At 44.2% G+C, this 22,272-nt stretch overlaps 1 protein-coding gene across 1 annotated transcript in view; it reads left to right on the plus strand.

Annotated features, from left to right (window-relative positions):
* Positions 1-339: 339 nt before the first annotated feature.
* The window catches only part of FAM81A (family with sequence similarity 81 member A), a 65,407-nt gene continuing 43,474 nt past the window's right edge, over positions 340-22,272 (plus strand). The window contains exons 1-2 of the mRNA XM_075532133.1: positions 340-359; positions 1,707-1,980. Coding sequence (XP_075388248.1) covers positions 340-359; positions 1,707-1,980 — 294 coding nt within the window. The remainder of the gene's footprint in view (positions 360-1,706; positions 1,981-22,272) is intronic.

Here is a 22,272-nt window from a genome sequence, read left to right on the forward strand (position 1 = left end):
GGGGTCGACTCGAATGTCTGTGGGTTGGATTAATAAAAGGTAGCAATGTTAGTTTCCGAAGCATTTTGATTTTGTTCTGTTCTTTCCCTCTTATTCAGTAAAAACTGCTGTTGACTTAATGTATGAGATATAAGTCCTTTAATGATGTGACTGATCAGTGTGCCCTCTAACTTACCATTCACTTCATGACGTAATACTAAGATGAGGTCATTTATGTTCTGGATACAAACTGTTAAATAATGTAATGCTTTCCCCCCAACAGATGTGAATTATTAAAAAGAAAATGGCCCAACGGAACACTGAATTTCCTTCTCTTGTCACCAAGGAAAGGTATAATATATGGAAAATATGCATCTAAGGTATACTTTTCCTTTCCGCCGATCCCATGAGGGCTGCTAGTGGGTGTGATGGTTGTGATATGTGATGCCTTGTGGCTGCTGCATTGTTCCAACATGGTTTTGTTCAAGGGAGAATGGAGTATCATGGCCCCTGTCCCAGATTCTAACTTGCAGGTGCTGTGAGCCACTTAGCCCCCTCCCCCGTCCCCCCGTGACAAGCAGAGAGGGTTATAGGTGAGAGTGTGGACTCCCTTAAAGTCTAAAGACCCTCTCCAAAGCCCACAGCCGCAGGTCTGCCAGGCTGGAATCAGCTCGATGGCAGTGGGTTTGGTTTCTTTCCTTGGGGAGCACTCAACTAGCCCAACAGTGAGTGACCTCACCGGAGCCCCACGGTAGGGTTGAGCTTCCCATGAACAGTCAAATCAGCCTGGAAGCTGGGGCCCATAGCCCTGTCCCCTTTCAATCAGAAGTTCCAAATGGGGAGTCCACAGGCCGAAATTGACTCACAGAAATAGGTTGCTTGGCCTGCATGATCGTAAATGCTTTTAAAATCCATGGTCAACATTTAAAACCCAGGCCAACCTGCCTTCCCTGGCTCTTCTTGAAATATCAGAAGATTTGGAAAAGCAAAACATAACAAAACACATTTGACCTGCTTTTCCAAATGGCCACTTGTGGGTGGAGCCAAGTGATGGCTCCTCCCAGTCAGGAAGGATCTTTCCCTTCTCCAGAGTTCCCACCACCTGTACTTCATCGAGTTAGGTCACCTGCCAGACCCCAGGAGCCAGAGTTTAGAACTACCGCTGTAGTTGGAGGACACTGACTGAGGGCCTGCCAGGAGACCTAGTAAATAAACAAACAAACAGCCCGTCCTGGGAAAGAGCTCAGCATGCTGAATTCTAATAGCCTTGGGATCCTGGAGGCTGTTGGGTTTGGGACCAACACCCTAAATTCTGTAGGAATGCATGATTGTTCACAGCCATTGCCTGACTCATGACGAAAAACCCTTTGGTAGGCAGGGTATTGTTATTGTTAGGTGCCATTGAGCTAGTTCTGACCCATAGTGATCCTGTGCATAACAGAACCAAGCACTGTCTGGTCTTGGGCTGCCCTCATGCTTGTTCCTATGCTTGAGTCTAGTGGGGCAGCCACTGTGCCGATCCCTCTCATTGAGGGCCTTGCTCACTTTCGCTGCCCCTCTACTTTACCGAGCATCATGGCCCTCACCAGGCACTGGTCTTTCCTGACAAGGTGGCCAAAGGACACGAGATGAAGGAGGGATGGGTATTTTGTATCATGAATCTGGCTTTGCTGTTCTCCCACCTTTCCCTCAGTGAGCAACCCTGATCACGTGGTTCCCTTCCCTAGGAGAGTGAGAACCATGCCCCGACACAGCCAGTCTCTGACCATGGCACCCTACTCGTCTGTAAGTCTAGTGGAGCAACTGGAAGACAGGATCCTCTGCCACGAGAAAACCACCGCTGCCCTCGTGGAGCACGCCTTCCGCATCAAAGACGACATCGTCAACAGCTTGCAGAAGATGCAAAACAAGGGGGGAGGTGACCGCCTGGCCCGGCTTTTCTTAGAGGAGCACATCAGGAACATCACTGCCATCGTGAAGCAGCTTAACCGGGACATTGAGGTAGGTGTGCCGTCAGGTACCTGCCGTTCCTGCCCCAGCCGTGCTCTGAGCCCAGCGGTGACCGAGCCTCAGTCTCACTGCTCAGGCAGTGATGGATTTAGACCAAAGCTGTCTTTTTCTATTCTTAATGATCGCCAAGGAAACGGCTTGCACAACATCCTAGTGTCGTTTATCCCAGTGTTTCATGGCAGCTACGGTCGGTGTTATTTATGTGTGGTCTAAATTTACCTTGCTGATTATTAAATCGGCTTTGTTTGTGTGGCTCTCAGTTGGCGAGAGAAAAGAACGAGTCAGATAGTGTCCCTGTGAAACCGTGCAGATCTTTGAAGATAGCCATTAGGTCAGTGATGAGGGAGATCGGTCGTTGCTGCTTCCGATGGAATAGTTTGAGGTCCTAAGGATTATTTATTATGAGGTTTATTTGTCAAACAATCTAGATATCTGGATTGCTTATCAGGGTCCCCTTCCATTGCTCCAGTTTTCTCTGAAATAGACTCAATAAAAGAGCAACAGTGAATATATTTTAGGATCTACGGAATTCTAAAATCACCGTTGTTTACTGGGCCGTCCCAGAGCCTATACAATTTAGGTGAGAAGGTGTAAGGTCATTTGGGGCCTGCCTTCCCTCACCGCACAGTGCCAATATCCTTCGTGCGCAATGTTTCAATGTATGAATAAAAGCCAGGTGGCCAGATTAAGGAAAACCTTTGTTTTAAGTTATAGAGATTGTATTTTCATCATGCTTTCTGAAATCAAACCCCATTCCTTCCTTTTCTTTTTATTCTAATTAAAACTTTTTATTTGCGTATAATTTAAATGCCATGAAGTCCACCTGTTATAAGTGCTCAATAATTTTTAGTAAGGGTATAGATTTGTGTGGCCATCAATACAATTCAATGTCAGCACATTTCCAACACCGTCTGTGTCCCCCAAATTTACATGAGCCAGTTTGTAGTCAAGTCCGGTGTCCTCTTCCACCCCAGACATACACAACCAGTAGTCTAACGGACATTTCAATAAGTGGACTCATTCAACATGGAGTCTTTTGCATATGGCTTCTTTCATTTAGGATGGTCTTTCTAAGGCACAACATGGTCTAGCATGGATGTTTGTATGGGCATATATTAAATGTCCTCGGATGAAGTCCTAGGAGTGAATTGCTGGGTCTTAGTGTAAGTTGCACAGAGGGTTGCTATGAGACAGGATCAACTTGATGTCACTTCACAACAGCATGGTGAAGCTTTTGGTTAACTTTGACCACACGGCCCAAATGGTTTCCTAATGGTTATACGATTTCCCAGTGTTACCAACATCGTGTGGAGGTTCCTTTTTCTCCCCATCCCCATCAACTCTTGGTATTTTTTACCCCTATTTCAGTGGTATCTCATTATGTTTTGCATTTACATCTCCCTAATGACTTCTCATTTGCTTATTGGGCATTTGTCACTCTTCTTTAGTGAATGTCTCGTCTTTGGCTCATCTAGTTGGGGTGGGTAGCTTTGGGCTGAGATCTGCCGGCCTTTGTAATTGCCTTAGAAGCCCTGGTGGCCTAGTGGTTATGAGTTGGCCTGCTAACCCCAAGTCAGCCCTGTTAAAGCACCCGCCTCTCCAAAGGAGACAGATGGTCTCTCCGACTCCCATCAAGGCGGACAGTCTTGGAGACCCACTGGGACAATTCTACCCAATGAGTTGGAAATGACTTGATGACAGTGAGAGTCGGGTCTCAAAAAACCATACAGGCTTTTAGCCAGGAGTTGATCCCCTCAGACTCTTTCTAATGCATGACCCCTTTATCATCATAAATGATTTCTCGCTGTCTCTAGTCATAGCGCTTGTCTCAAGTCTATTGTGTCTGATCTCACAGGAGCCACTGCAGTTCTCTGATTACTGCTGTTTTCATCTGGTGGTGGTTGGTAGGTGTCGTTGAGTCGGTGTGACTCATAGAAACCCAACCGACAGCAGAGCTCAGCACTGTTCAGGCCTGCAGTCTCTTCATAAGGTTTTGCCACCGGCACATCACAGGTTGTTCGTAAACCTTTGTCCAGTCTCGATGCCACGTTCTTCTTCCTGTGGGTTTCCATGTACCTGTGGTTTCCTTCACTCTTCTCTCCCGCAGAGAGGGAGACCAACGGTGGCACAATAGACTGACGTCTTGTAAGCTTTGAAGACGCCAGTCAGTACTCATCAAAACGGAACATTAGCTTTGTGGACCATCTTAGGCCAATTGACGTTGGTGTCTACTGAGACTGTTTAAGCCCAAGGTTCTGCATTGGGTATTTAAAAAGAATTTGTGTGTGTGCGTGCGTATTTAGGGTGAAAGTTTCACAACAGACTGAGTTTCCATTTAACAATTTCTGCACTAATTATTCAGTGATTACCACTTCCCCAAAGGATCATTATTCTTATTCATTCAGCTCCCATTGTACCACTTCGAGTACGATCTCTCCTGCCCTCTTGCCTTTTCATCCCTACTTAGAGTAATGCTTGACCTTTTGGTCTCAAATAGATGTTTTTTTTTAAAAGGAGGTAGTGGCTTGAAGTCAAACAAGCGGCCATTTAGCAGGGAAGCAACAAAGCCTGCACTGAAGGAGCACATCAGCCTGCTTGATCACGAGGGGTCCATGGGATTAGGGGTCAGGCATCAGAAAACCCCAAACAAACAATCATATCAATGCAAGCGATGGGGGTCAGAGTGGAGATCCAAAGCCCATCTGTAGAACATTGGACATCCCCTCCCCCTCACCGAAGGGTAACAAGGAAGGGAGGAGCCAGCCAGGGTGCAGGATAGAACTGACAAAACACACAACATTCCTCTAGTTCTGTAATGCTTCCTACCCCCATCTATCAGGACCCAGTTCTACCTTAAACATCTGGCTAGACCAGAACATGTACACTGGTACAGAGAAGAGCTCTTGACATGTGGAACCCAGGACAGATAACCCCTCAGGAACAATAATGGGAGTAGTGATACCATGAGGGTAGGGAAGGTGGGGGGAGATGGGAGAGACAGGGGAATCGACATATAACCCCCCACCCACCGAGGGGGATGAACAACAGAAACGTGGGTGAAGGGGAACAGCAAATGGTGTAAGACATGAAAATAATAACAATTTATAATTTATCAAGGGGTCATGAGGGAGGGAGGGAGGGTAAAAAGAGGAGCTGATACCAAGGGCTCAAGCAGAAAGAAAAGATTTTGAAAATGACGATTGCAACCTATGCACAAATGCGCTTGAGACATTTGATGTTTGGATTGTTATAGGAGCTGAAAGAGCCCCCGATAAAATGATACATAAATATAATTATACGTATACACATGTATGTATATGTGTGTATGTGTATATATATGGAGGTAGTTACTTTCAGGTGATAATCTTTTTGTTATGAGCAATCCGTTATTGAAACGAAAAGGGATAGTTTTTGTTTAAGTTTGAAAGAGTATCTTGGGACAATTCTTTCAGAATCCTCTAGTCTCCACCAGTCCGGTACATGTGACCTTTATCAGCATTTGAGTTCTGTCCCATGTGTTTCTCGCACTCTGTCGGCCCGACGGGAAGGGTCGGTGGTGGGGGTCAGCACCCCGCAGTGCTGTGGGCTCAGGGAAGCTGCAGCTCCGTAGGTTCTTGGTCTCTCAGACACCCTTCTTCCCAGAGTCTTTGTTCCCTTCTCCTTTCTTCGGTTTTGTAGGAACCACAGTTGCATGGCGGCTATGAACCGATAGCGTGGCGGCTACTCACCAGTGAGCCTTATCCGTTCTTTAGACAAGTGAGGTTGGGCCCATAACCCAGGCAGGGACGTTGGGTTTTCCTTCCTGTGAACTTGAAAACTGAGTGGGAAGGTTGGAACACCTCTGACAGCACAGCTGTGCCTGCAGGAGATTGGCCAGTAGTTGAGCTCCCTGGGCCCTGGAGACACCTGACTTGGGTTGTTTTCTTGGTCTGGATCCCCAGATGACTCGTTGGTTGTGTGTCTCTCTGCCCCATAACAGTGCAAGGAATCCTGTACTTTTTGCCTCCTCAGTTCGCTGGCATCGGGTTTAACGGCCTGCACGGAAAGAGCTTTAGTGACGTCAGAGGACCGTAGAAAGATGAAGAGATGGCTGTGGATAATTTGCTTGTGTTTGGAAGATGGTGTCTATATTTAGAATGATCTTTCCCGTTTTATATTTGGGTGCTAAAACACTTTATCTCAGAGGCTGCGAATAATTTGGCAGCCCCAAGTTGGCGACTTCACAAAATTAAAGAACCCCAGCTTAGAGATTGCGAATTTCTTTTTGCTGTGTTGTAGAATAGATTTTATTTTTGAGGGCTGCTTTAACTTGACAAAGGCGGTGGGGTACAAAGCCCACACGTGCACAGTAGGTACAGCAAGTTCTCAGGTTCTCTTCCTTCTTGCACACTGGCTCTTCTGTAAAAGGTTTTCCTTGTGAAAAAAGCTGGTGGTGTGTCAGGGGCTCATAGACCTGCTGCGTCCAAATGCAGAAAGGGGGACAGATAAAATCAAAGTGCTTTATGGAGAGATAATGACTCTCGGGTTCTCATCCCCACAGCTGTGTCATAAAAAGGGACAGATGCCTAGGTGTCTGATGCTGGAAGGGAGTGTGACACCGCACTCTTTCCATAGCCAGTGTTCCCCTGTGAGGCTTAGTGGAGTTCCCTTGGCTCACGGGGGTGGGTAGATGAGAATAGGGCCCCCAATTCTGGCATTACTCTGCCCCGCAGAGAAAAACAGAGAGTGCACCTCTACCGTTAGAAAATCCGAAACGTCATTTCTTCCCTCAACATAAGAGCTCACAATATTTTTTTACCCACAACCATTGGGTCTAGGGAAATTATCCCCATTTGGTAGCTGCTATGTATAAGAAATGGAACTCTGCTGGAGTAGTGGCTTCTGTTTTGGGCTGCTAACCACAAGATTGGCCGTTTGAACCCACCAGCTGCTCTGTGGGAGAAAGATGAGGCTTTATGCTCCCATGAGGATGTACAGCCTTGAAACCCCAATGGGGGAAGTTCTATTCTGTCCTATGGGATCACTGTGAGTCCGAATTGATTTGAAGGCAGTGAATTGTTGTGTTAGGCCGGGCTGACTGGAGAAACAAATCCAGTGACACTCACGCATGTGTGAGAGAGAGCTTTATATCAAGAAGTAGTTGTTTACCAATACAACAAACATCCCAGCCCAGTCAAGCTCAAGTTCCTCTTCAGACTCACGCAGCTTTGAGCCACGATGCAGAATGCAGGAACATCACGGGCTGGTGGGTGCAAAGCCTTTGGATCCAATAGCACTGGGTGCCTCTCCAGGGCTTACACAGCTCTCCACGTGGCATCAACAGGAAGGTGGAGACAAAGAGCTAGGGGAGGTTCCCAGGACTCTCCTTATGAGGAGGTCATGCCCACAGCGAGGCACCATCAGGCTGTGACCTGATTGACAGGCTAGACTCCACCCATACACTTCAAGTTGACATGAAATTATGAAATTGTTTTTGGTTTTGTTTCTCTATGTACAAGGAACAAGCAGCTCTGAGCATGCTGTTGCGTAAGTGTTAGACTGCTAGCCACCGTCCAACCACAGATTGTTCAAGCTCACCATTGGTTCCCAGGGGAAAAGATGAGGCTGTCTGCTCCATAAAGATTTAGCAAGACTCGGAAACCCCATGGCGAGTCACGATGAGTCAAAACTGACTCAAGGGATGTTCGAGAAGGCTTCAGAAAGTTCATGGAAAATGGAATTATAGGATAATGGAATTTTTCCATGCTTATTTTGAAGCGGTCCCTGGGAGGTGCAAATGCTTAATACACTGGGCCACTGACCCAAAGATTGGCATTTCAGGTCCACCCAGAGGTGCCTGAGAAGACAGACCTGGCTCTATTGGGGAGGGGGGGTTGGGGGGAGAGAATCAGTCATTGAAAGCTCTACGGAGCACAGTTCCGCTCTGACACATATGGAATATGGCCAAGAGTTGGAATTGGCTGGCCAGCAACTGGTGGCTCAAGTACCGATCTAACAAAACATTTAAAACGCAGTAGCCAAGTTCCAGCCTTAGCTGAGCCCTGAATGCTATTGAATAGTTCCTTCACTTAAGAAAACACTCCCTGCCAGCACCTCCTGCTCCCCAATTGCCTTTCCTAGTGTTTCCCTAGGAGCCCTGGTGGCACAGTGGGATAAACATGGGACTAGTGACCCCAAGGTGGACGGTTCAAAAGCCATCAGCAACTCCTTGGGAGAAAGATGAGGCTCTCCGTTCCCGTAGAGATTCACAGCTGCGGAAGCCCTCTGGCTCAGGCATACTCTGATCTATAGGGTCTCTGAGAGTCACAATTGACTCCCAGGTAGTGGGTTTGGTTTTAAAGTACCCCTGACACCCGGCACGTGCCCCTGAGAGCCAAGCAGTTACTGACGAGGACTGATGTTGCTCTTCCGCAAGTCTGTCTCGGGGGTGCTTCATGAGCTTTGCACAAAGAAAGGAGCCCTGTCCTATCCATTGTTGCCTTCTCCAGTACAAGATGCGGCGCAAAATGGCAGGCGTACTTATTAAATACTAAGACTAAATGCCTGATTGCCAGGGAAGCCAGTGCAGAACGGCTGGGAACAAAAATGGCTAGAGGAGACCTTCTAAGACACTATGCAGAGGGCACCCGTCCCTCCCCTGGGCGGGGGGGCGGGGGTGGGGGGTGAGCCGGGGCCCAGGGAGGTGAAGTGGGGCTTACCTGAGATCTCAGGTTAGAGGCAGGCTGAGGCCAAACTCAGGTTAAGTTGTTAAACTCCCCAAACCGTACGTTTACTTTTCTGCCTTGTTTCTTGGAAGCTCTTCTAGATCCCCGATCGTAGGTGACCAACTCCCAAATGTGCCAGGCTGCCCTATGTGGCCATTCTTGGTTCGCTGAGTAATTTTCTCCCTCCCGTGGATGTGGATGAGCGTTCACTCTAGCTGCTTAGATAAGTTATTAGCAAACACATCCAGGAATCCAAAGCCGCCCATCACTTAGCCTTCTGCTAACTATTTCCCCCCAAACTTGTTTCTCTAAGATGATTTTTAAGCAAGGTGCAATACAGCGGGTTTTAAAGTAACTTAAATTCTCCTGTTTCCTAACAGCATCTAAACACATTTCGTGTAATGAGTATTTCTGCCTTAACCAGACAGCATTCTTTCCATAGACCTATCTTTTCGGAGTGTGCAGTTTTGCCAATGAAACAATGATTTCTCCTGTGGCAAGGGGAAACTTACTGAAATCTAATTTTTCCCTCTCAAAAATGCCATATATATTTGTTGTGTCAGATTTTGTAGTAACTATGCATCATGATAAAGTAACTGTTTAGAAGTGTTGTAAATGCTGATGTGAAGCACTTACGTGGTTTTATGTAGAGTGTGCGCCTAAGCAAGTTTACTCAAACATAACCCCAATTAGGATGTTTGACGATGAGACGTCAGAATTGCTACATTGTAGCCAATTTTTATTCAAATGAAATGGTGATAGAGAGTTAAAAATGTAATAGGAAGTCTATTTATAAATAGCATAAAGTTTGAGAGGGTGGCATTGTGCAAAGGGTAATCTTTGCATATTTAAAACAAAGAGGCATAATGCTATTTAGATTACACTCAGATATCATGAAGAAAGTAATTTCTATTGGTAGATTCTTGATGAAATTTTTGTGTGTGTGAGCTGCCTGACTTTTTCTCATTTTTAGTACTGCTCTGCATTGTGTTTTCTCGGTGGAAGATCCCTGAGTACTTGTTTTGTGACACTATCCCTTCAGTGACGTAAAAAATGTTTTTTTTTTTATTTACTACAGGGGAAGCCATGATCAAGTTGTAAGTCTCGCTCCGGCCTCCTGATGGAGCTAGTCCATTAGAATTAAATTAACAGATAAGTCTGATTGTCTATTAAGTGGACCTGAACACAGTCATAAACTTGAGTTAGACACTTGAGGAATCATTAAATCACTAGGTGATGCGACCCCCAAGATTTCAAGGACTGGAATTGAGCCTGTTGCTGTTGTGAAGGTCATCGAGCTGGCTCTGATTCCTGGAGTCCCGTGTACAACAAAACGAAAAGGCTGCCTCGTCCTGCCCCGTCCTCACGGTTGTTCTCTGTTGCCGCCCATTGTTTCAGGCTAGGTGTGAGCCCATCGCCCTGAGAGCCTTCCTCCTGTTCAGCCCCTCTGCTGAGCATGATGTCCTTCTCCAGGCGCCGGTCACTCCCGATCACATGTCCAAAGTATGTGAGATGAATGTTGCCATCTTTTCCTGTAAGGAGCATTCTGGCGGTGCCTCATCCACCATGATGCCTTTGGTCTTCTAGCAGGCCCACGGTCTGTTTTATACTCTTCACCAACACAGTGATTCAGAAGCATCAGTTCTTCTTCGATCCTCCGTATTCGTTGTCCAGCTTTTACATGCATCTGAGGCCACTGAGAGCACCACGGATTGGAGGAGGCACGCCTTCTTCTCAAAGTGACACCTGTGCTTTCCACACTTCAGAGAGATCTTTTATACCAGGGTTGCCCAATGCTGCTTGACTCCTGATTCCATGGTTACTGATGGTGGGGTCAAATAAAATGAATTTCCTGACACCTTCAATCATGTCTCTCTTTAACCGCAATGTAAGAGTTTATTGGTGCAGCTGTAAGGGGTTTCGTTTTTTCTAAGTTTGGTCTTCCTCGGAAAGAATGCTTTCCAGTTTCTTCACTGTCTGGAACAAGATTGTGTCATTTTCACGCCGCCGATTGTTAACGAGTCTTCCTCCGATCCTTTTGACTTCTTCTTCTTCAGCTTTCCAGCTTCTCAGATTATTTGCTCAGCATGCAGTTCGAATAGGTATGGCGAAAGGATACAATCCCTACACACGTTTTCCGACCTTGAACCATTCAGTATTTCCTTGTTCTGGTTCAACCATTGCCTCTTGGGTTGTGTACAGCTCCCTCCAGAGCACAATTAAGTGTCTAGCATTCTCGTTCTTTAAAATATCACCCATAATTTATTATGATCGACACAGCAAATGCCTTTGCGTAGTCAACACAATGCAAATAAGCATTGTTCTGGCATTCTCTGCCTTTAACCAAGATCGATCTGGTGTCAGCAGTGATATCCTTCATGCCACATCTCCTTCTAAGTCAGGTCTGAATTTCTGGCAGCTCACTGTCAATGTACTGCTATAGCTGTTTTTAAATTATCTTCAGCAAAACTCCGTGTGGCTATGACATCAATGCTATTATTCCGTAATTTCCACACTCTGTTGGCTCATCTTTCTTTGGAATGGGTACAGATATGGGTCTTGTCTAGTCAGTTGGCCAGGGAACTCTGTTCTAGGTTTGCTGGCATACTTGAGTGCGTGCTTTGAGTGAGTCCAGTGCTGCCTCCGTTTGTCGAACCATCTCAACTGCTATTTTGCCAGTGTTTGCACCCTTGTGCTTCTCCCATGCCCTTCAGGGCAACTTGGACTTCTTCCTTCCATACCACTGCTTTTTGATCATACAGTCCCTCCTGACATGGTGGAATATTGACCAGTTCTTTTCGGTACAGTCCCTCTGTGTGTAGCCTTTCTGTCTTTGCCTTTTCTTCTTCTAAACATTTTATTTATTCCTTCTTCTTTTGTGTTGTTCAACATGTTGCCTGCATGACCCTGTAATATTACATTTCAAGGCTTGCGTTTTCTTCGTCAGCCCTTCAGCTTGAGTAATGCCAAGCATGGTGCTTGTCTAACTCCAGGTCTTTGCACGTTGTATAATTATTTTTTGCATTCTTGAGTGGCCCTTTGAAACCTTCTGTTCAACTCTTTTACTTCATCATTTCTTTCTTTATAAAAAAACCTTTTATTTATTTCAACATTTTATTGGCATATAATTCACAGATCATGCGATTCAGTAGTCTTATTAAGAAGAGTTGTATAATCATCACTACCTTGTCCTTTCTTTTATTGGCTTTATCTGTATTTAAGAGCAAGTTTTAGAGTCACTTCAAACATCCATTTTGGTCATTTGTTTCTTTCCTGCCTTTAAAATGGTGTTTTCCTTTCTTCATGTTTAATGCCATCCCTCAACTCACCTGGTCTTCAGTCATTTGTGTACAATGCATCAAAATCTATTCTTGAGATGGCCTGTGGGATTCAAGTGGGATTTACTCAACATTATGCTCTGGCTCTTGTGGACTTGTTTAACTTGTGTTCACCTTCAACTGGAACCTGCACATGAGAAATTGATGGTCTTTTCTACAGTTGGCTCCTGGCCTTGTTGTGCCTGATGAAATTTAGCTCCTTTCTTACTTGTCTCTATCCAATGATGCAGTCAGTTTGACTCTTAGGCAGCCCATCAGTGTGCGCCTCCTCTAGAGGTGCTGTTTGTGTTGATGAAGAAAAGGTGTATTTGCAACATTCTGTCCTGTGACCTCCAGCATCATTTATCTCCCTAAGGCCATCTCACCAATCCTTCCTTGTTTTCAACTTCCACATGGCAATTTACAGCAATTTCTAGAGCATCTTGATTGTATGTTTGATTAATTTCAGATGGCAAAAGTGGGTGAAAATACTTTATTTATCCATCTTTTGCATGAGTGATTATTACATAAATTTGAATCATAGTAGCATTAACTAATCTTCCTTGAGGTGTATCATTGTTACACCATCACTGACAGCATCCTGTTTCAGGATAGGTCTTAAGATGTTCGTTTTTAAGCTGATGGTGCCCGGCTATCAAAAGATATAGCATCTGGGGTCTTAAAGGGTTGAAGATAAACAAGTGGTCATCTAGCTGAGAAGCGACAAAGCCCACATGGAAGAAGCACACCACCCTGTGTGATCATGGGATTAGGTATCAGGCATCAAAGAACAAAAAATCATATCATTGCGAATGAGGGAGACTGCAGATTGGGGACTCAAAGCCCATCTGTAGGCAACTGGACATCCTATTACAGAAGGGTCGCGGGGAGGAGAGGAGCCAGTCAGGGTGCAGTGTAGCAATGATGAAACATACAACTTTCCTCTAGCTCCTAAATGCTTCCTCCCCCTGCACTATCATGAGCCCAGTTCTACCTAACAAATCTGGCTAGACCAGCGGATGTATACTGGTACAGATAGGAACTGGAAACACAGGGAATCCAGGACAGATGAACCCCTCAGGACCTGTGGTGAGAGTGACAATACCGGGATGGTGGAGGGAAAGTGGGGTAGAAAGGTGGAACCTATCACAAGGATCTACATATAATCCCCTCCCTGGGGGACGAACTACAGAAAAGTGGGTGAAGGGAGACAGTGGACAGTATAAGACATGACAAAATAATAATAATTTATAAATTATCAAGGATTTGTGAAGGAGGGTGGTAGGGAGGGGACAGCGGGGAGGGAGGGGAAAATAAGGAGCTGATACCAAGGGCTCAAGTAGAAAAAAAGAAAAGGCTTTGAAAATGATGATGACAACAAATATACAAATGTGCTTGACACAATGAATGGATGTATGGAATGTGGTAAGAGTTGTACCAGTCCCCAATAAAATGATCTTTTAAAATGTTCATTTTTGATAACAAATGCAATGACATTTAATTTGTCATTCCCTGCATAGTACACCAAATGATTACCTTCAAGATGGTTAATATCCATCCATTTCCACTCACCAATGCCTAGGATATCAATCTGTATACATTCCGGTTCATTTTTAATGACGTCCAGTATTTCCCTAGAATCCATACTTTGTACATTTCAATTATTAATGTATTTTTGCAGTTATTTGTTCTCATTTTGAATTATGTCCCATCAACAAACAAACGTCCTCAAAGCAGTACTCCACCTATATCATTAAGTTAGACTATGTTGGTGAGGCCGCTCTTGTTTTTGAGTATTTTTTAACCCGAGAGCCTAAACTTTTGGCACGATATATAAAAATATGTACTTCTAGTATTCATAAGGTTTGCACTGGGCAATTTTCAGAAGTAGATCAGTAGATCATCTGGTCCTTCTTTCTAGTGTGATGCAGTCTGGAATTTTCATGGATTCTGTTCAGCCCGGTGACCCTGCTGGGAATTGAAATATCAGTGGTAAGCTTCCAGCATCACAACAACACACAAGCCACCGGCGTACAACAACGGACAGATCCGTAGTAGAGAACTGAGTCTTAGGTTTTCTATTTTTTAGCACCGACCACAGTAAATGCTTCATAACCTATGGTTCCAGGGCCCCTGCTCCTTCCAGGAACCTGGAGATTTTCGCCCACATTCTATCAGCAAATGCCAGTTTTAAAATAGATGACTCGGGTGCTAGTCCACAGGAGGAGCTTTATAAATGTTGAATGAAGTTATCTATGGTTTTAAATTCATCTCCACCCATTGTCTCCATTAGTAGCTTGCCTTAGGAGGCGGAGGGTATTATCAATTATTTAGTGCTCAGAAACTTTCCACAAATTATGATCATCATTATAAATTAAAAAGAGGTGATATAGTCAACCATGAGTTATACGTGTCTGGATTGTCCATAATGTCTTTGGTTAAGCCTGTTATTAATCTCTGGAATCTCAAATTCTAATAAGCAGTCCATAGGCCTGTCCCTGGTGGTAAGCTGTTCTTTCCATGCCAATTTGATGGCTTGGGAAAGTGGTCGGATTCTCCTGTCCCTCCAGCCTTTAGCTGTGTCTCACTGGCCTTTAGGAAAACAGGCAGTGAGGTCCGCATCTACCTGGTTAGGACCTCTGGATTCCCAAGGACGGAGGCTTCACAATGTCCCGTTAGCTTAGAGTGTTGGCTATGACCTTGCTTGGCCAGGGGCAACTGTATCAAGCTGTCATTTAATTGACACAGTTGTATTTTAAGCAGAGTATTTGTTTGCTAATTTAATACTTTCCTCCAGAAGCATGTTCAAGGATGCGTTCAGAGAGGATTGTCATCACAGGAGATGTGGACAGTGATGTCAACGCCTACTCAGAGGGGCAGGGACTTGGTTCAGTGTGTACTCAGCATTGCCAAGGGAGGAGAGTCTTGGCTCTTGGACTTCATGTATCATGCTTAATAAGGGAATCGCCTCATGGAACTGAGCCGTCTGACCTCAGAACAGGCGTATCAGCAGAAGGACTGTGGTGATTATCACACAATCTACTTCGTTTGAACTCCGCAGACTAAGCTGTGCTGGGCTTCTAACCACAAGTCCATGGGTTAACTCCGCCAGCCACCCCTGGGAGAATGATGCGGCTTTCTGCTCCCATAGGGTTTACGGCCTTCGAAACTCACAAGGGCAGTTCTGCTCCCTCCTGTAAAGTTGATCTTATCAGAATTGACCCCATGGCAGTGAGTTTTGGGGTTTTGAGTTAATAGGTCAAGACTTTAGGGGAAGAAGACAGTGAATTGTATGGAATTTGAGTGTTTGTTTAGTTTCCTTGGCTGGAGGTGGTTCAATTTAAATGAATAAATGGGTTCACTGGTGTCTTCCTTCTGTCTCCAAGACATTTTAGCTTATCTGAATCCCTCTTTGAGGACCTGGTCACCTCCAGTCACTGACTAGAGAGAGTCTCTGAACCTTCAGCAAAGAAGAGCTGATTCTGAAGCACGGTGTTAAATTCCACTGATGAAATTTTAGCAACCCAATGGGACCCGGGGGTCATTAGAGGCTCTGGGGCTACAGTACTGAGTCAGGCCTATGCAAGGCCCTGCTCTTAGGCCTACTCTACCGTCTCCTGGGAGAATTCAGGCAATTGAAGGTCTAGGGACCAAGGTAATGTCAACCTGATGCTCTGAAGTCAATAGGATCCTGCGATGGTGAGTCACTGTTTTAGAAAGGGGTAAGGTGGCGTGGGCACTGAGATTGCAATGACAGACACCAGCTTGAAGGGAAGGAAATGCATTGTATGGGGAACCTTTTAGAAAAAAGAACTCCCGGCTCCAAGGCCACAAGTAGGAGGACGCTTGATGTGTCTGAGCAGCAGAAGGAAGGGCCATGAGGTGGGAGTGGTGTGAGTTTGGGGAAGGGGCCAAATCATCAGTCTCGATGATTTTGACAAGCAGTTTAGAGTTTGGACATTAGAAGCCATTATTGCTTTTAAAGCAAAGGCATCTAAATAATTCACTTAACTTCTTGGTCCTGAGGATATATTTGTGAAGAAAGCAGACGGGATCCTTGCCCTTGTGGATCCTCAGACTGATTGATGTTTCAAAGGTTCACCGGCAGAGAAGCGCAGAGAGCGGTTTCTTCCTCAGCCGTTCCTACACAACAACAGCATGTTGGTTTACAAGTCCCAAGAGACAAGGGTTATTAGCATCTTTGCCGAAGCAACAGGGCTCCAGGGAGGTGCTGGTAGTCTATGCTGTTGCGTTTTTTTGGGGCGGGGGAGGAGTAACAATCTCTGCAAGTGGATTTTAACTCATGGGCTACAGAGTAGGCTTAAACGCCGTAGGGTTTTCTTGGCTGTGCCCTTTATGGGATCAGTTCGCCAGACTTTTCTTCAATGGCTCAGCAACCTTTCTGTCAGTGCATGTGGGCAAGCTGTTTCCGTTAGCTGTAGACCTGGTCTGTAGGAATGAGGTATCTTCTCTAAAGACAGACCACATCTCTAGGATATGAATGAAGGTTTGGAACACCGGTGTCTGAGCTTGCTGACCTCTCTCCCCCTTGTGTTGTGGACTTTGGTCGTGCACTTGCCACCTGCCGTCTTTCCTGCTGACATTGAGCTCTCGGCAGGCATTCCTGGTGGACCACACATAGTAGGCACGCAGGAAACGTGTTAGTTGGATTGACAACAATGGAAAAGTGGTGATGCTTAAAGATGTCTGCTTTGTAGAGTAAGCTTGCCCTGATGATCTATTGTTCCAACATGACAAACGAGGGAGCACTTACTGGCTTGACAGAGATTATTTTTCTAAGACTTCATCATAGAATTCTTTTCAATTGTAAGCTCTTTAATGCCTTCTGTTTTCACAGAACTTTTCAGTAACATGAATATTGTGTTAAGCTCAGGTATAATTTTTTTCCCTGGGATTTATTCAAAGCACTTCTAATACAAAACCTTATTCATCTGCATAAGAATGATGAAAATTAAATGGACTTTTGTGTCTTGTTTCTAAGCAGTTTGAAGGAATACATTTCGTTCCCTCCTGGTTATAAAAGTAATGTATTCCCATTGCGGAAAATACAAAAACATGGAACTAAACATAATCCCACCCTCGAGATATAAGCAAAATGTTAGCATTCTAGTTTTGTTTTCTGTATCTTATTACATAGCTGGAATGATGCTGTGTATTTATTTTGAACTCTTTCTCTTTGCTTAGTACTAAACCATGCATCTTTTCCCTTGTCTTTAAAAACCTTCCATGAGGAAGGGAGACAGTGGTTGGTGTAAGACATGAAAATAAAATCATTTATAATGTATCAAGGGGTCAGGAGGGTTGGGGGTGGGAAGGCAGGGAAAATAAGGAGTTGATACTAAGAGCTCAAATAGAAAGTAAATGTTTACAAATTAACGACGGCAACATATATACAAATATGCTTGATACAATTGATGTATGGGTTGTTATAAGAGCTGTAAGAGCCCCCAATAAAATGATCTTAAAAAAACAACAGAGAACCCTCCATGAATCTTTTTTTTTTTTGGTAGTGGTTGCATAGCAACCAGCTCTGTGTATGCCTCATCGAATTCTCTTTATGTGTATATAACACTATAAAGCCATCTTTCTGCACACATTTTCATCATTTTCCTGATTATTTCCTAAGATTGATGCCAGGAACTTGAGCTACATGTCAAAGGATATTAGCATTCTTTAGCCTATTGTTCTATTTCACTGTACCCTTCTTGAGAAACGTTGGACCAAGACGACCAGCTGTGTCTTTTCTTTTTTAACAATATGCTTTGTAGAAGCATCATAAGCTTATACCTTATTTTTGATTCTTTAGTAAGTGAAAATTATATGGCTTAATTCCCTCCCCCCCCCAAATTCCCTGCTTCTTTACGTACTAATAAGATGGAATCTTTTAGAAAATGTGCTGGAAAAGTATTTTTAGTTCCTCTTTTGTGAATTGCTGTTCATTCTCTTTGTTTAATGGTTTCGTCTTTTGCTTAATTGTGAAACAACTCATGTGAAATGCAGTTGTCACTAGCCTTCGTGATTCGGTAATACTTGATGTTGTGTTCCCCCAGGTGTGGTCTGTGAATCACTTGGAGGTATTCCGTGAATAGTCAGACTTTATAGCTTTGGTTTTCTGAGGGGTAGACTTTGCGAGCGGCCTGGGAATTTATGTGCTTACCAAGCCCCTGCGTGATCCTTATGCATCCCCACAAAGTGCCAGTGCTACATCGGCAAAGCTTGGAAGCATTACTTAGGAGAAGCATAACTCTTTTCTCTTAATCTCAACCAGACGTGGTGAGCAAGCAGTCCCTTTTCGTCAGTGGGAGAGTGTCAGAACCACATGAGTCAGGTCTGAAGTTCTCTGGCAAGAATCTGTTCAGATGACTAATGTTTTGTCATTCACAGGTGATTGTAACTAGTTTGCATTCCTCCTAATCGAGAAAGTTCATTCAGAAAAATAGGGTACAGCAAACAATAGACAGGTCGTAGCGTTACGCTTCCCTTAAGTGGAATGTCCTTTTACTGTCATTCTGTCCATAGTAGCTCCAACTGGATTTCCAATACAGAAAACAGAATATTCGCATTCCTAAGTTCAACATTTTTACGAGGATGTCTGAAGAACCTGAAAAAAGAAAAAGAAAGAGAAAATCATGCTTATGCATATATGAGGGGGCTTCTAAACAGCTCCTAGAAAAGTGAGATCAAAGGATTATGGCATTCTTCCACATATGGTTTAAGCCTCCTTGTATATTATAATTTTAAAAATATGAAAATAGGAAGGAAAATGGAAAAAATAAGTGAGAAAAGGGAGCACACACCCTGATGCATGTGAGCATGATGACATTGCTTCTACGCTCCCCCATTCATTTGCAAATGGAACCTCAAATTGTCAGTGTAGCAGAAATGATCAGATGTCTAGAAAGAAATAGTAGCACATAGTTACTGTGTAGTAGCACGTAGATACTACACAGATAACAGTAGCATGTAGATACTATTATGTACACAGTAGCTATGTAGATAAACGTGGAGTTGAATTTATCCCCAAGGTAACCATGGCTTACTGTAAGAGGTAATAGCAAGGTGGAGATTTCTTGTACCTGCCCCTAGGTGCAGTGCCACCTTCCAGAATGCCAGGACAAGTAGGGGGATGTCTTGGGGAGCCAGCAGAACCTCAGCCAGGAGTGTGAGGTCCTAGATTGCATGTTTATGAGTCAGACAAGGAACGGGTATAGAAGTGGGCTCTGCCTCTGCCACCTCTGGGTAGGGAGAGAAGAGGCTAGCAGAACGCACAGTCTTCCTAACCTGGAGTCCGGCTCTCACCTACTGCCTCGCGTTCACAAGTTCTTCCTAGTCCACTCAGGACCACGCACTTAAGGTACCCAATAAACTGAAGAAAATGCCTCACATCGGAGGTGACCCAGAATCCAGAGGGAGAGAGAATAGCACAGCCCTTATAACAGACATTCAGTTAAATTCTCTGAGCTCCAAGGATGGAGAGAAAGTTTTATAAGCTTCTAGAGGAAAATACATTAAAAAAAATTATAAAGTTAGAAAGGAAGTGACACCAGGCTCTTATCTGAAACCCTAGAACCATATAGTTCACTAAAAAGGGATGACTTTTAACTCAAGAATTTTGTGGTGGGTGTTGTGTGCCCACAAGTCAATGTAGACTCTCGGCAACCCTACAAGACAGAGTAGAACTGCCCACGAGGGTTTCCAAGGTTGGAACCTTTACAGGAGCAAGATGACACGTCTTGTCCTGCAGAAAGCCTACAGCCAATCAATCTATCATCTACTCGTGGTGATTATCAACATGGAAGGATTCAGGGATTTTCATGCAAGTGCTTGTTAGTTGTTAAGTGCAGTGGAATCTGTTGCGACTCCAGCAAGCCTGTACACAACAGAACAAAACACCTCCTGGTCCGGCACTGTCCTCACAATTCTTCTTATGGTTGAGCCCATTGTTGCAGCCACTTGTCCAAGGCTCAGTCCATCTTGTCCAAGGCGCTTCCTCTTTTTTTCATGCCCTCTCTACTTTACCAACCACGATGTCCTTCTCCAGGGACAAGTCTTTCTGGACAACACATCCCAAGTCAGTGAGACAACATCTCATCATCTTTGCCTCTAAGCAGCATTCTGACTGCACATCTTCCAAGACAGGGTTGTTTGTTCTTTTGGCAGTTCTTTTGGCAGTTCGTGGCACTTTCAATATTCTTCACTAACACCCTTCTTCAAATACATCAATTCTGTTTTGGTCTTCTCCAATCAATGTCCAATTTTCACATGCCTGTGAGGTGATTGAAGAGACCCTGGCTTGGGTCTCTTAGGGGTACCTTAGTCATCAAAGTAACACCCTTGCTACCCATAGTCAAATGCTTTTGCATAATCCATAAAGCACAAGTAAAAATCTTTCTGGTATTCCCTGCTTTCAGCCATGATCCATCTGACAGCAGCCATGACATGTCTTTTTTCACATCCTCTTCTGAATCCAGCCTGAACCTCTGGCAGTTTCCTGTCAATGCACTGCTGCAACCATCGCTGGATGATCTTCAGCAAAATTTTACTTGTGTGTGATATTCATGGTATTGCTTTATAATGTGAGCATCCTCTTGAGTCACCTTTCTTTGGAATGGGCACAAATATAGATCTTGTCTGGTCACTTTGGCCAAGTAGCTATCTTCCAATTTTTTAATTTTTTATTTGCATAGATGAATGAATGCTATCCAGTGCTTGACTTGAGGAAAATGCTAGAGACAAAACTAACCCAAGTCAAAATGATCCTGAACAGAGACCACAAGGTAGAGGAAAATGAACAGAAGTAATCAATGATCCTAAAAAACAAACAAAAAAAGAAGGTACATCTCCCCTCCCTCCCCCCCATCTCACTGCATCAAATTGATTCTGACTCCTGGCGACTCTATAGGACAGGGTAAAACCACCTCTGTAGGTTTTTTAGACTGTAACTGTTTACTGGAGTAGAAGGCCTCATCTTTCTGGGGTCTGGTGGTTTTGAACTGCTGATCTTGCAGTTAACTGCCCAACCTGTAACCACTACACCACCAGGGCTCCTTGGAAAACAAAACAGAAAGAAAGACATTCATTGGTTCATTTGAACGAATGCTAATCAATACACGGTCTCTAGAACAGAAGTGCTTAAAAGAGGAAGAAAAGAAATATTCAAATAGCAGAGACATTCTGCAAACAAAATTCTAATTCTGGCCCAGTTAAAAGTATCAAGTTACTTTAGCAAAGCCCAGTTGGATGGCTGGGAGGACAAGAGGGTCAAAATATTCCTAGTGGAGTCTCTGGTGCTAAAAGGGAGAAAGAGGGTAAATGTGAGGGACGCTCAGTGTCTTACATTTGTAGGCAATGACTTGTGTAGGAATAAAGCCTCTTGGCAAGAAAATTCCTGAAGCCTTTTAAAAAAATCATTTTATTAGGGGCTCATACAACTTTTATCACAATCCATACATACATCAATTGTGTAAAGCACATCTGTACATTCATTGCCCTCATCATTCTCAAAACATTTGCTCTCCACTAAAGCCCTTGGCATCAGGTCCTCATTTTTACCCCTCCCTCCTCACTCCCCCCTGAAGCCTTTTATTATTTTAGGAGAGCTATGCATATGATTATGAGAATCGGGAAAGGGAAGATCACCATTCATGACATGGCAGAGTCCAGGAGCAGTCCCCAGTTAACAAGTGGAGGAAGGAATGATTGGCAACCTGATCCAACTGGTCAAAATAATGAAAAGGAGGAAGGAAGCAGTCCTAGTAAAATGTGTCATACACAGAGAGCGAGATGCAAGGACAAATGAAGGTCAAACAATGCAGTGTAGGCTAGCGATCGAGGACAAGTCTCTAGAGCTAGCCTCTCTGGGTTTACATTCCAGCTGTTACTTATTAACTGTGACTTTGTTTTAACAGTTAATCTGGGGAAAACGAGATCATGATCGAACTTCCTTCATAAGGTCTTGTGATCGTTTAATGAGTTAACATACTGTTGTTGTTAGTCCAGGTAGACTAGAGAAATAAAATTCATAGACACTCATATGTGTATAAGCAAGAGCTTCATATAAAGAGTAATTGCATATTAAGAAAACATCCCAGCCCAGTCCAGATCAAGTCTGTAAGTCTGATATTAGCCCATATTTTCAATACCAGTCTATGAATTCTTCCCCAGACTCACTCAACACATGCAATGATGCTGAATGCAGGAATATCACAGGCCAATGGGTGGAAAATCTTGTGGATCCAGTG

This window comes from Tenrec ecaudatus, chromosome 14 (assembly GCF_050624435.1).
Source record: "Tenrec ecaudatus isolate mTenEca1 chromosome 14, mTenEca1.hap1, whole genome shotgun sequence".
NCBI classification, from domain to species: domain Eukaryota; kingdom Metazoa; phylum Chordata; class Mammalia; order Afrosoricida; family Tenrecidae; genus Tenrec; species Tenrec ecaudatus.